This window comes from Barbatula barbatula (genome assembly GCF_947034865.1).
Source record: "Barbatula barbatula genome assembly, chromosome: 15".
NCBI classification, from domain to species: domain Eukaryota; kingdom Metazoa; phylum Chordata; class Actinopteri; order Cypriniformes; family Nemacheilidae; genus Barbatula; species Barbatula barbatula.
Window position 1 is genome coordinate 22,123,820 of NC_136778.1, and position 15,203 is coordinate 22,139,022.

At 37.1% G+C, this 15,203-nt stretch overlaps 2 protein-coding genes across 3 annotated transcripts in view; one reads left to right on the top strand and one right to left on the bottom strand.

The window, feature by feature from the left end:
• Positions 1–1,585, top strand: part of myo6a (myosin VIa) — a 30,803-nt gene extending 29,218 nt beyond the window's left edge. For both annotated transcript variants that reach the window (XM_079474721.1, XM_079474722.1), the window contains one exon: positions 210–1,585. In XM_079474721.1, the coding sequence (XP_079330847.1) occupies positions 210–409 (200 nt within the window). In that variant the 3' untranslated portion in view covers positions 410–1,585. The remainder of the gene's footprint in view (positions 1–209) is intronic.
• impg1a (interphotoreceptor matrix proteoglycan 1a) lies at positions 1,541–14,370 on the bottom strand. Its single transcript, XM_079474720.1, has 17 exons — positions 14,026–14,370; positions 13,007–13,189; positions 12,428–12,594; positions 12,221–12,255; positions 12,070–12,116; positions 9,681–11,737; positions 9,176–9,325; positions 9,033–9,091; positions 8,870–8,890; positions 8,490–8,668; positions 8,334–8,395; positions 7,263–8,244; positions 6,399–6,931; positions 6,101–6,320; positions 5,803–6,013; positions 2,570–2,646; positions 1,541–2,445 (listed from the first exon to the last, which is right to left on the bottom strand). Exons 1-16 carry the CDS (start codon positions 14,117–14,119, stop codon positions 2,583–2,585), a joined length of 5,064 nt encoding a protein of 1,687 aa, XP_079330846.1. The 5' UTR covers positions 14,120–14,370; the 3' UTR covers positions 1,541–2,445; positions 2,570–2,582.
• Positions 14,371–15,203: the final 833 nt, after the last annotated feature.

A 15,203-nucleotide genomic window follows, 5' to 3' on the forward strand; every position in this document is an offset into this window, starting at 1 on the left:
TCGAAGTCTGTATTTGGTCTTTATATTGGTCAATATTAGTTTATGCTGTCATTTTTGGAATATTGAATTTCGAAAGTAGGGCTGCAAGATATATTAAAATCGTAAATGTGCATTTTGCAGTAAGTGAATAACTGCAATGTGTAGTCTGTGTTTCTCGGTTCAGTTTATGATAACTGAATGTGCTGTTTCTTCACTGTTTGTGTTGGCAGGTAAAGATGATATGGAGATGTGCGAGTTGGGTTTGGAAGAGACGGGTTTGACACGGAAGCGCGGCGCTGAGATTCTGCCCCGCCAGTTTGAGGAACTCTGGGAACGCTGCGGAGGAATTCAGTACCTGAGAAACGCCATCGAGAGCAAACAAGCCCGACCCACATACGCCACTGCCATGCTGCAGAGCCTGCTGAAATAAACACACACACAGTAAACGTACACCGTAAATACAATAGAATAAACAATAAACACACACACACATTAAACGTACACAATAAATACAATAGAATACACAATAAACACACACACACATTAAACCTACACCGTAAATACAATAGAATAAACAATAAACACACACACACATTAAACGTACACAATAAATACAATAGAATAAACAATAAACACACACACATTAAACGTACACCGTAAATACAATAGAATAAACAATAAACACACACACACATTAAACGTACACAATAAATACAATAGAATAAACAATAAACACACACACATTAAACGTACACCGTAAATACAATAGAATAAACAATAAACACACACACACATTAAACGTACACAATAAATACAATAGAATAAACAATAAACACACACACATTAAACGTACACCGTAAATACAATAGAATAAACAATAAACACACACACACATTAAACGTACACAATAAATACAATAGAATAAACAATAAACACACACACATTAAACGTACACCGTAAATACAATAGAATAAACAATAAACTCACACACACACACATTAATAATTTAAACAATCGGAAATAAACAAACACACAAAATATATAAAAAAGAATAAGCACACATTATGCAGAACCTGCATATAGACACACACACACACGACGGCTCTCAAGGTGATTTTCTGACAATAGACTGCTAAATCTCACATGACCAACATCACTCCAACAATAGTATATAATACTCTTTTATGCTTTTTGTTTTAACTGACAGTAGTTTGTTTAGTATCTGTTTGAAATGTTATGTTGTAGTTTTCTCATATTTTAATTTCTGCTCAATCGAATGGTTGTGTTGATTTACTGTTCTTGGACGTGTGATTGCCTTCAAACTGCCTCTTAATATGATTCCTGTAACAGTTTTGCTATATGATGAATTGCATTAATCCACTGGCAATGTTCCTTTGGAGAAGTTTTCAAGTGTGTGTTTTTTTCATAACATGCAGATGTAAATACTGATACTGAGTCAGCACTTTACACTATTCACAGTGATTTTAACTGCCTGCAAGTCTTTCCAAAAAATAACACCGTCACAAAAGCAATGACTCTGGTAATTAATGACGACTAAATTATGACTTGAATGAAAAACGTTTAATAAAAATAATGTTTTTAATAACATCGTTCTTATGACACTGTGATTATTTAAACATAGTAACACTAGAATCAAGACACAAAATGATGGACGACTCATGTGGCTTCAGCAAATTATGCAATAAAATACATCAAGTGTGAGTTGGACCAAATGTGTAGAAGCAATATTTGAGATTTCTTGGGTGAGTACAAAGAAAACGTCAATAAAGTTGTGTTTTCTTTTCACCTCGTTCCAATGTGTGAAACAAACGGTTGTTATATTTACAATAAACACATTTGTATAGTTTACATGATCACGCATGAGATCACATATGATACGTGGTGACATGAAAAAGTCAATGTGTGGATAGCGTGCGATGTGATGAGTAAACGTGCCTTTATAGGAAATACCCAGAGATTTGATATCTGGTCAAAAGCTAAATAAATCAGGGATTCACTTCCTAATAATACTAATACTGTTAAAAAAATCATCTTGGTCCGACTGCAAATTGACATTTTATAAAAAGTATTATTTCAAAAAGAATTGTAAATTTGATTTGTGTTTACCGTTTACAAATAATTAATTGATAAGCATTCATCTAAACAGATACTAAATTGATAATAGTCATATTCATACACCACGTCACGATTATTTCCCCGACTAAAGAACAGATTATATAAGTTATGAGTGCATTCTTTATCACAGGACGGAAGAATCATCTAATTTCTGCCGTTTCAAACATCTCCATCTGAAATATCAGTGAGTTTCCATGAGAATGACACGTAAAACATTCATCGTCTGTTCTAGACATTTGGCCTCTTGCTCTGAAGTCGTCATGGGACGTACTGTACATCTAAACCTCTTTTCATGGCTGGACAAGCACTGTGACATCACACTTCCCATCTCTAAAAGAAAGAAGTTGTTTTGCATTAATGTCTGCGATGTTTATTTCGAGGTGGACTCTTTGTTTGGAGTGTAAATTCTACAACTAAAGCAAAGATGCAAATATAACGTAAGATCTGGTCGTACCTGATGAAAGTGATCATGTAGAAAGAAAAGTCTGAGATGAACTTTTCAGGCCTGGTATGGTGGTCTGCTTTCGCTCTCTAGAAAGCAAAAGACAAAACCCATGAACTGAGTAAAGGCTTGCTGACAAACATCAAGATCAGCTGAAGAAACAAAAACGTCACAGATCACAAAGACTATGAGGTCTGAAGTATGACTGTAAAAACTTTTTTGGTTCCTCGAGTCCTGTTTTGAGGCAAAAAAACGTTTATTACAAATAATTACATTACAATACTTTAGCAAAAGCAAGATTTTCGATTGACATTTCTTAAACATGCTTGCAAGGCAGCGAAAACAGTAATGAAGCATTTCAGTAAGATGAGCGGGTGCCCAGACTGTCAAGCATCTGAAAGAGCAGAGATGTTTCTTTCATACCTTTTTTAATTAGAGACATTTGGTATTGGTCAGGCCTGGACATTTCTGGTCATGGATTCATTTTTGAACTGAACTCTAAAAAACTGCACTTGAATAGCTTTTAAAGGGGTAATGAGTCGAGCGGTCAGAACATCTGGGAAATTATGATAGTAAATTAAATTGCAGCTACTGTAAATGTTAAATATATCTACAAAGTGAATCTTAAATACGATTGCTTTCAGTGATCGGGAAGTTGCTCTTAAACTGACTTTCCTAAATTTCTGTATGAAATCATCAGATGTGCAAAGATACTTATGAACTAATAAGATATCTACACTGTAAAAAAATATCTGTAAAACCACGAAAATGTCATCTGGAGTGATAGAAATATAATGTAAAGAAATTTGTTCCTGTAAAATTACAGGATATGCGGATCTATAATAAATAGTTTCCCCTGTGTGTCTTGTAGATTTGCTGTATTTTTTTGTAATTTACATTACATATTTAAAAAATAATCTGTAAAAACAAATCTTTTTAAAGAACTGCAATTTTCAGTAAAATATACAGTAAAATAAAAGTTTTTTCCTGTAAAATAGCAGGATATAATGAAACGTATCTGTATGTACTTTTTCTGCAACTATACGTTTTTTGACCGTATTTCAGTAAAATTCTGTAAAATATGTTTTTTTACAGTGTACTGTAAATGACATCACATCTGAAATCCATTATGATGTTATAACATCATTAGCCATCCAAAATGTCAAATGTAATATTATGATGTCACAGACAGTTACATATCCTTATCATGAAGATTTTCAACCTTTTAATTTTATCAATAAAAAAACGTTGGAGAGAACCTTTTTCTAACATTCCCATTGTGAAAACATTTCTGAATGTTGCAAGAACAATGCAAGAATATTTTATAGCAACATCTGTATGTTTAGTAATTGCATTATGTTGACAACATGCACTTTTTAATGCTACTGCAAGAATGTGTTTGATAACTTAGAGGATTTAGGTTTATAAGACCAAACGTACATAAAACTGAGTAGGAAAAAGATGTAATGGGGATGTGTGATGCCTGCGGTTCAGCCCAGTGTTTGATACAAGACCTGTGTCAGTGAATGAAATTCTGCTAAAAGAATGACTCGCTCAATAATTCTACTTAATGCATTTGTTGATAGAGGACATCTCTGTCCATCTTTCTGTCCAAGAAAAATAATTATCCTCAAGAGACAAAAAGGCACAGAATAACAGAGGAAAGAGATATAAGAGAGACAGTATACTGTGTGTACACAACAGACATAATGAAGAATAGACAGTAAAACATTTTACAGCCAAAATCAAGAACATCGGCTTGTAGATAAAGCAACATCAAATCTTATCAAAACACATTATTTTGCTTCTCATCAAACCCTGTTACCTTTAAAGTGAGTCACAAGTATTTTGTCTTTTTTTTTTTTTTTACATTTTGTGTTATGAAAAATATCAAAAAGTCTGCAAATAATAAATAAATGTTTGTTTTTGGGTGAACCAGCTCCAAACATTGTAAACATCTCTGATGACATAAAAAAATCACATGCTTTTAAAACCTCAAGTACATCATGCCAATACAAGATTGTCCCAAGTATAGTGCTCTTGCACACTATGATGTTTGCTTTGTTTGTCCTGAATCGGAAATCCAGACTCGCTACTGCTATCACTGTATATATTCTATACAAATTATATTTGTGTGTAAGTTGCTAAAATGTAAATACCTCGTCCAATTTTGAGACATAAAATGTAACATTTACGTGTACGTACTGTTATCTTTACACAACACAACACGATCTAAGCGCAAAGATTTCAAACACTCGGACGAAGAAAGATCCGCTTACACTAGAGTTAGTGTCTTTCTGGTCCGTACACATATCCTGCACAAAGATAACAAGAGAGTAATGATGGCATATTGAAAGGCCAGAGCCCCCACGAGGAACACTAGAGAAAGAAAGGGGTCTAGAGGCACGGAGACCAGCTCTGCACATCTCTCCCCGAGAAAGTGCCAGAATTTACCTACGGGACATCTAAAAGGGTCGAGAGACACAGTTAGAACATGTACAGGTAGAGGTATTTATTCCGCACTGGTTCTGCACAGCTACACCCAGAGTACATTTACAAATGTCTAAACTATTATTGATGTACCCAGAAGTACAAAGAAAAATTGTGGAGTCAAACAACTCCCCACTATCACACCATCTCGCAAGGCCATGGAGGCTCGTATGTTGATAGATTTGTGCAGCGGTGTTAGCACTCAAGCTAAACTCACATCTCACTAAGCTGGGTGTCTTTACGAAATAATCGAGAGCAGATAGTTTGCTTTTGCACTGCAAGTTGCACAGCCATTCATTTTCTGTAAAATGTCTAACTCAAACTAACTTTGAGCAATTATCTACTGAGTTTGCCGCAATGCATTCTGGGATTCCTCCCAAATGATACATGCAATAATACTTGAAATGAACGAGGTATAATTTTTGCGACAATAGCTTGGTGGTTAGTACATTCATAGCGAGAAACCATCTTGAGAGTACATTCTCACTCCCCTATCTCCACCCCATGCTTTCCTGTCAGATCTCTACTGTCCAGTTAAAGCATAAAAAGCCCCTAAAATATAATTTGAGGGATCATAAAAGCAGCTCACTAGATATTAACAACCGAGTAATGCTCAGAAACTCGATGCAGCTAACTGACTGATGTCTAACAAGAACATTTCTTTAACACCGTGTTTGAATTGAACGTCAGCATGTCATTCAGATTAATGTGTATTCTAACTGTTCACAGCTATCTTGGTTTGTTTGCTAAGGTACCTGCAAGCAGCACCATGCCCTGGCACAATCTCACACTCTCCTCCATTGAGACAGAAATCCTTCTGGACAACACAGAGGCTCTGGCAGGGCGATCCGTCCAGCGTCACATAGCCTGGATCACACAAACATTGCGCTTCCTTTGTCCAGAGGTTCACCGTGCATTTGGAAAACTCGTTGCAGGCGAGAAACTTGCAGGGGTCCGCTTCATCCGCTGCAATGAAACAACAAAATTAATCTCATTTGTACCCATTCTGGCATGAAGTGAACAGACGTGGTCTGATGTGCCCGTGACTCTCACCTGGTTCTATATCTAAAGAATGACTGTCGATCTTTATGTCCAAGCGTCGATCTGCAGCATCACAGAATTCCTCCAGGACGCACTGGACAGCCTGAGTGACATTGTACGGCACAGATTTGCCAAATTTCACCTTGCTGTTGACCACCACGCTTCCATTTCTGAAGTTCAGGATCTCAAACTGCTTAAAGCCTGTTAGGTTAGACTGTAGATACGGGAGCAGCTGTCACAGAGAACACAAAAGCTTATGTTATTTATGTACACCGTGGAAAAACAAAGTTAGAAGTAACAGCTGACTCACCAGCTCAATAAATCGGTTTTCCAGTGATTTGTATTCTGAAGAGTTTTTGTTAAAAAGATCTTCTGAGAACTTCATGTTAGTGACACGCAAGCTAAAGAACACAACAAGCTCTTTGCTGTTGCTAGCTGTGGTCATTGAGGGAGTTGTCATGTACTTGAGTAATGGTGCCCTTGTTGTCATCAAGGGATGTACTTCATCTGGAAAAGAATATCTACTGTCATAACTCAACCAGTCAATGGTCTCTGTACTAACTACATCCAAGTCTTTTAAATGAATAGGTTCCACAGTCTCCACATTGTCCAGCTCTGTAGGTACAGTGGCCTGGACAACAGGTGATTGTGTTTTTTCAGGTGGAGAATCATATTCCTCATTGACGGGTGAAGAAACGATCACAGATTCATCTGTAAAAACTGCTTCAAGAAGTCCAGGTTCTTCAGTCAAAGTTGTCAAGGATGGAAGGGCCGCAAGTGTCACCGCAGGTTGTGGTACAGTCTCTTCAGTATGGTCTACAGGGACTTTGTCTGTTTTAGTGTCTGGAAAACCAATAGTGACATTCAGTTACATTGCATCCACTTACTTTACTATCCTGTTCTGCTTTCAAGGTACCTTTAACATAAACCTTGCACCTTCAATCCTTCTCAACTCTTCTGTATTTTCAAATGAATTTGTTGTTTTACAGTACAGATCAGTGGTTTGGAACAATATACATCTATCACTGGAATCTATGTCAGGATCCAGTTACTTCTGTATTTTCATGATTTTGTGTGTTTTTATTTATGTATGTGGCTTTGTGTGTGTGTGTGTGTTTGTGTGTGTGTGTGTGTGTGTGTGTTTTAGTCTTGTGCTTGTTAATCCAACCCTCACCTGTATGTGAGATCTCTCGATCCTCACTTGGTAGGTCTTTATCTTCCTTTGAATCTGGTGCAGTGATCATTTCAGATAGAGAGTCTGTAGCAGTTGATATGGTATATTGAACATCAGCCGCAGTCTCCTCTGGTTCTACGGTATTGTCCTCTGGAACAATAAATGGTATCTCTGGAGATTCCTCTATAAACTCAGGTTCAGGTTTACTGATGTCCAACTCTGGTTGAGCACTGACAGCTGTCCCAAAAGGCAGATTTTGAGTTTCTTCAGGCTGATCATAGTCAATGAGCTCAACAGGGTAGGTGTCTGTCACAGAAATCCTTGGTGGTTCAATCTTGATCATCTCTACAGGAGGTTCAGTAGATTTGGGTCTGGTTTGGGGAACTTCATTCCCCAAACCAGGCTCTTCAGTGTTGATCTTTTCAAGTTCTGAACCATGAGCCTCTCTTTGAAGTTCAACAACACCTCCATCCACTTCTTTATGTAACTTGAGTTCCTCGGTCTTTAGACTAACCGTTGTTGCTGTGTTGAACAAAATGCGGGTGGTGGTTACTGGGTTATATATAACGTCATCTGGAATGGTGTTTATATGAAAGTCACTGTCTGGTGAAGGGTTCAGTGTTGTTCCAAGCAATTCATCACTTGGAGCTAGTGAGATATTATCTGAAGCTGATGGAGTCAGATTGCTGTCTTCATCTATAGTGAGAATTGTTTTGCGGTCTCCCTCAATAGGAGCTCCCTCTATGGGTGGGGCTGGCAGATATTCGGTTATGAGTTCGCTCGTTTCACCTTGAACGGTTTCAAGAGTGTGTATAATGACCGCTTTATTCTCAAGTTCCATTGTTGGTTTCATTGTTGTGGTTGGGGCAAACGTTGAAGCCTTTGTTGAATCCAAAGCATTATCATCACCATCCAATGAAATAGAAACTTTGGTTCCTCCTGTTGTAAAACTAAGGTCTTTGCGTGAATCTTGATCGGAGGACTGCAAATTAACGAGTGTATGTTTATTTTGTTTGTTTGCTACATAAGAATGAAATATGCTAGTGCTATGATGTGAATTAGAAAAGTCACCTCAGTTATGATGTCTTCAGAAACCTTGGTGACGGACATCAATGTTGTGGAAGGTTTCCTGCCTGGTGTGAAACAATGTACACAAAAGACAAAGCTCATGTTATGAATTTCAAAACTTCATTTGGAATTGTGCTTTTTCCCAATGTATCCATTTACCTGTGTCAAATGCCAGCGAGTTCAGATCAAGAAGAGACGCCTTTTCACTGAGGACTTTAACTATCACATCCTTCACGCTCTGTCCTGCATACGAGACAACTGTGTCTGAACTTTCCTCAGCAATGTTTGCTGCGACTGCCTCAAAAACCACTGCATAGGCCACTGATATTCTTCCAACCCTGAGGAGATGGATACAACGGATGGATGGATAGACAGAACTGTTAGATAAAACAGTAAAACTGACCATGCGGTGTTATGGGTCCTCAAGACCAAAATCAAGAACCACTGAACTAGACTATACTATATACTTTTCCTTGAACCAAATGAAAATTCAAATAAATTTGGGAACTCTATACATACAGTAAACGTCACGTTATTACCTCTCAGAAGCTTCAGTCTCACTTGTATGCAAAAAAAGGAAACAAAAGAAATAATCAAATTACAGTTAATTTGATGAATAAAGAGCAAAGGTGTTTTGCCATTTTATAGATTGAAACAGAACAAACGAAAACAGGGCTTGAAGAGGAGAACCTCAGTTAATACCTAATCTTTAACACATGTACGTCAATAAATCCAGGTATGCCTTCAAAAGCATGTTGCATCTGCAAAACATAGAGAAGTGTGCAGTTTAACATAAAATATATGAACATCTGTGTCCCATTCTTAACTGTGAGCTGCTCCAGTACCTGTTCCTGTAGATGTCGTGACAGATCGTGATACTGAGGTGAATCTGTGTCTTTTAGTATATCTTGGTACCCAGAATCCATCAGTTTGATGCTGAACTCTATGACCTGATGAACCGGCTGCTCGGGAACTACATTTGGAAGCTCTGACTCCTGTACAAACAACCGAGAAACCATTACACAAAATGTAGGTCGTTTCACAATTTCTAGCCCGACTGTTTGTTAGCATTCTATTGTTCTATTTACAGTACATTATATTAATATAACATGTCCTTCTTTCAGAGTATAACATAATCAACAACCATTGAAAATATGAGTCTTTAATTTATGGAATATATAAATGGTTTTGTATCTGTATAGGTATGTAACTTGTTCTAACGTAAAGCTGGCTTGCTATATTACGCTATAATAATGATTCTGACCACCACCATTTGATAAACCAATTTGATTATTCCCATTGGCTCATGCTATCTGTATTGGAGTAAATCATGGTCCACACATACAGTACCTGTGACGCAGAAAAGCTGACTGTAGGAGTGCCGACAGGAGTAGATTCTGTATATTCAGCAGATTCAGCAGATTTAGTAGATTCTGTAGATTCAGTAGATTCGGTTGATTCGGTTGATTCAGTAGATTCAGTAGATTCGGTAGATTCAGTAGATTCGGTAGATTCAGTAGATTCAGTAGGTTTAGAAGTTTCGGTAGATTCAAATTGTTCAGTAACAGATTCTGAGGTTTCAGTGGTAGATTTAGTAGTGGAATCAGTAGAGTCAGTAGGTTTAATAGATTCAATAGCAGTTTCTGAAGATTCAGTTGGTTCAGTGATAGATTCAGTTGGTTCAGTGATAGATTCTATACGTTCAGTGATAGATTCAGTTGGTTCAGTAATAGATTCAGTTGGTTCAGTGATAGATTTTATACTTTCAGTGATAGATTCAGTTGGTTCAGTGATAGATTCAGTTGGTTCAGTGATAGATTCAGTTGGTTCAGTGATAGATTCTATACGTTCAGTGATAGATTCAGTTGGGTCAGTGATAGATTTTATACTTTCAGTGATGGATTCAGTTGGTTCAGTGATAGATTCAGTTGGGTCAGTGATAAATTCAGTTGGTTCAGTGATAGAATCTATACGTTCAGTGATGGATTTAGTTGGTTCAGTGATAGATTCAGTTGGGTCAGTGATAGATTCTATAGGTTCAGTGATGGATTCAGTTGGTTCAGTGATAGATTCAGTTGGGTCAGTGATAGATTCTATAGGTTCAGTGATGGATTCAGTTGGTTCAGTGATAGATTCAGTTGGTTCAGTAATAGATTCAGTTGGTTCAGTGATAGATTCAGTTGGGTCAGTGATAGATTCTATAGGTTCAGTGATGGATTCAGTTGGTTCAGTGATAGATTCAGTTGGTTCAGTAATAGATTCAGTTGGTTCAGTGATAGATTCTATACGTTCAATGATGGATTCAGTTGGTTCAGTGATGGATTCAGTTGGTTCAGTAATAGATTCAGTTGGTTCAGTGATAGATTCTATACGTTCAGTGATGGATTCAGTTGGTTCAGTGATGGATTCAGTTGGTTCAGTAATAGATTCAGTTGGTTCAGTGATAGATTCTATACGTTCAGTGATGGATTCAGTTGGTTCAGTAATAGATTGAGTTGGTTCAGTGATAGATACTATACGTTCAATGATGTATTCAGTTGGTTCAGTAATAGATTCAGTTGGTTCAGTGATAGATTCTATACGTTCAATGATGGATTCAGTTGGTTCAGTAATAGATTCAGTTGGTTCAGTGATATATTCTATATGTTTAGTGATAGATTCAGTTGGTTCAGTGATAGATTCTATATGTTTAGTGATAGATTCAGTTGGTTCAGTAATAGATTCAGTTGGTTCAGTGATAGATTCTATATGTTTAGTGATAGATTCAGTTGGTTCAGTGATAGATTCTATATGTTTAGTGATAGATTCAGTTGGTTCAGTAATAGATTCAGTTGGTTCAGTGATAGATTCTATATGTTTAGTGATAGATTCAGTTGGTTCAGTGATAGATTCTATACGTTCAGTGATGGATTCAGTTGGTTCAGTAATAGATTCAGTTGGTTCAGTGATAGATACTATACGTTCAATGATGGATTCAGTTGGTTCAGTAATAGATTCAGTTGGTTCAGTGATAGATTCTATACGTTCAATGATGGATTCAGTTGGTTCAGTGATAGATTCTATACGTTCAGTAATGGATTTAGTTGGTTCAGTGATAGATTCTATATGTTCAGTGATGGATTCAGTTGGTTCAGTGATAGATTCTATACGTTCAGTGATAGATTCAGTTGGTTCAGTGATAGATTCTATATGTTCAGTGATGGATTCAGTTGGTTCAGTAATAGATTCAGTTGGTTCAGTGATAGATTCTATATGTTTAGTGATAGATTCAGTTGGTTCAGTGATAGATTCTATACGTTTAGTGATAGATTCAGTTGGTTCAGTAACATATTCAATAGGTCCAGCAGTAGAATCAGCTTTAGGTGTAGATTCATCTGCTTGTGGTTCAGTCTGGTCCTTCTCTGGACCTGAAGAATGAAGATATCAGTTTACCTGAAAGGCTAACACTTAAAGAGACACTTCACCCAAAAATGTACATTCTGTCATGATTTACTCCTCTCTAGTTGTTCCAAACCTGTATACATGTCTTACATACATAAACAAAAGACAATATTTAAAAGAATGTTTGTATCTAAACCATTCTGGGGCACTACTGACTTCGATAGTAGGGAAAAAAGTATTGTAGTCAAATGGTGACCCAGAAGTGATTAGTTTCCCATTTTCTTCTGTTTTTGGAACCACTTGAGAGTGAGTAAACAGTGAGAGAAATTTGAGCAAAAAACGAGAGAAATCTGTATACCTTCTATTCTTTGTGCTTCATCTGTTACTGTTTTTTTGGTTACTGTTCTAAAAATAAAATAAAAATAACACGTATCGTTAATCATAGTTTATATTGTTTTATATCACTGAAAATGAAATAGTGAAACAAAGAATTAGTGATTCGATCTTACTGTTCTTTTACTTTTTCATTATTCAGACTCACCCTCTGTAAAGCAAAAAGGAAATACATTACAAAACTGAATATTTTATTTTTTACATATACAGAACTATATTTTAGTCATCAAGTCACAGTGACATTTCTGCACGCTGACATTTATCAATTGTGAACTATTTGCTCCAAAACAACTTTAAAAAGTGTGTCATGTACGTTTGTTTACCCTGTAAACCATGTCTATGTGTTCCTGAGAATTGCTGAAGTTTACGGCCAGATCAGAGATACACAAGGACTCGTGCTGGCACGTGTGAACCCATTTCTGATACTCGGGACTGCTGGGAATTCTGTCCAGAAAGATCCGGAAAGCCTCCCATACGGCCTCCTGGCAGACTGAAAGAGATGTGGAAAACATTTGATCAGTTTCACTGAAACCACGTATTTCAATATTTTCCAATACATAGTTATTTTTAGTCAGCCTTTATGTTTGTCACTGGGTTCTGCATATATTTAACCCATAAAAAGTGCTTGTCAACTTAGACAACACAGTATTTAATCATAAAAAATATCGTGTTCTTTCCATTTCCTGAAAAACAGCAAATTTGGACAACAAGGTTTTGAAAGGACAGCGATGATATTCTTCCAGTGCTGAATGAGGTGTAGTGTACATGAAATCAATCTAGTCTTCATTATAAACACTCTATATTTAATATTTGCAGATGATCCGAAACATCACCATGCAGAATCACAAGCAGAAATGTTTGTATTAATCTTTCTTTCATAAAAGCCTTTTGTGTTTGTTTACCTCTCAGAGTGTAGTACGCTCGGTGACTTGCTATGACATCTCTCACTGATTCCTGAGGACAAACTTTCACTTCACGGTGGAAGAACTCTGACCGTTTGATTCGACGTTGTTCCATCTCAAATAAAGTCCTCATCCCCGAATTCTGCTTCGGTGGACTCGGCAGGTTCGTTGGGTTGAGTACGTCTGATAAAAATAAATCAATAATTTTACATGAAAAATTTACAATTATGTAAAAAACTTTCATTTTTCAGGCAAAGATAAGCGAAGAATTAAAAGTTAAAAATGAGTGCTAAAGTTTTATACATGAACAATCTGTAAAGAAGTAAAAGTAAAATTACAGTTTGTTTACAGTTCATGTCTAGGTTAATCTTCGAAGAACATGGCTTGATTTCTGATTTCAGAGTACATTAAAGTCCCCATGAAATCCAAACTAAGCGTTGTGAATTTGAATATTTCTGAGTGTTAGATTATCGATAAACTAGTGTGCTTCCAAAAAGTTTACAAAAATCACATTAAGAAGATATCAGCCTCTCACAAAAAGTGTCTGGAATTTGGATGACATCACTCTGCACTAGCTTCTCATCAAAATGTCTTGTCTAATCGCACTCCGTCTTTTGTTGAGTTGTGAAATCAGCTATACTTGTTTTAAGGTTTGTAAAATCTTTTCTGTCGATGAATGCTATAAATCCCAGAGTTTCTATATGTTTGTTTAAAATACTGCGACATTCATCTACATATGACCAGTTCAATTGAGTTGCTGAACATTCTCTCATTATCCACACAACCACATGTCGCTCCAAACAATTCAGATTTTTTTCTGTGGATCACAATATTAGTAATTTACTCGCAATGTTAAATAAGTCACAAGTTACTCACAATGTTAAAGCTTCACTTCTCCATACAACATAAAAGCATACTGACTGTCAAGTTGTTCTGTTATCTCTCTCTTTTGTCGTATTAAAGGAACCCCGACGACTGATGTCCTCGTCAAAACATACCAACCCAGATGTATTTCTTACCTTTAATGCCAATGACAGGCAGAATAAAGACGAATATTGTGAAGAGTGCACATTTTAAAGACATGGTGAACTGAAGTCGTACATCCAACCCCATGCTGTCTTTACACAACACAAGAAGATCAGCTTCTCAGTCCTTTATCACGGACGCGTGTCCGTCAGAAGCCGGTAAAGCCATGATGGTCCGATATTTAAAAGGTCAATGCTGAGACCTAGAAAAAAACCTAAGGGAAATTTAGAGTCTCACAAAGCAGAATAGAGTAAATCTGTTGAAGGTCCAGTACTCCAGGAGTCCAGGCGCGATATTGTGCGACAGATTACGTTGAGGTAGTTAAAAAAGCAAGCTCTGTTTCGGGAATAATCTGATTATCTGATGCTCAGACATAATCCCGCTTTACCCCGTGGATCCACCCACCTCATCCAATTACAGGCTTTTCCATTCAAGCATCTGTCAGTCTCGATGCCAGTCACCGCTTCAGTGTCCACAACACAGCCTCTGACCCGCTGTCCTCAGTCTACACCAAGAACCACACAACTATCTTTAACATCTCAATTACTTAGACATCAATGAGATGGAGAGAAAATGTAAAGCGTTTCTGCCCATTAGAGTTTCAGAAGAGATGCGTCAGACTGAGATTGTCGAGATCTCAATATGAACTCATCACATTTATCCAAATCCAGATGGTTTCACCTCTTCAATCTACATTCCCTGATAGCACACATACATCTGGCATACGTCTATTAGACGTCTGCAAGACATACATAGTTTGCTCCTCTGCAATACGCCCTGGAGACGTCTGCTGTCAGATGTCATATAGACATCTAGAAGACGTCTGTAAGAACTTCGAATGGATGTGAAACTGCTCTTTCTAAGATGTTTAACAGACGAATATACGAGTCAGATGCTTCCAGATCTTTAGTGTGCTGGCTGGATTCATTTTACACCTCCATACTCTTCTCGTGACGTCTTACGCTCTCATTTGGTTCCGATTTGGTTTGATTTCTCCAGTTTTAAGACAGACATCGGGGACTAAGTTGATATTTCAGTGTAAAGTGTGAAGTCTGTTGAGCCTGTCTGCTGGTATTGAACTGTGACCCCTGCGATCAGGATGAGTAGAAAGTAAGAAGTATTTACAGCCGCCATTGACGGTCCAAAGGCTTGAACTATAAATACTAAAGCC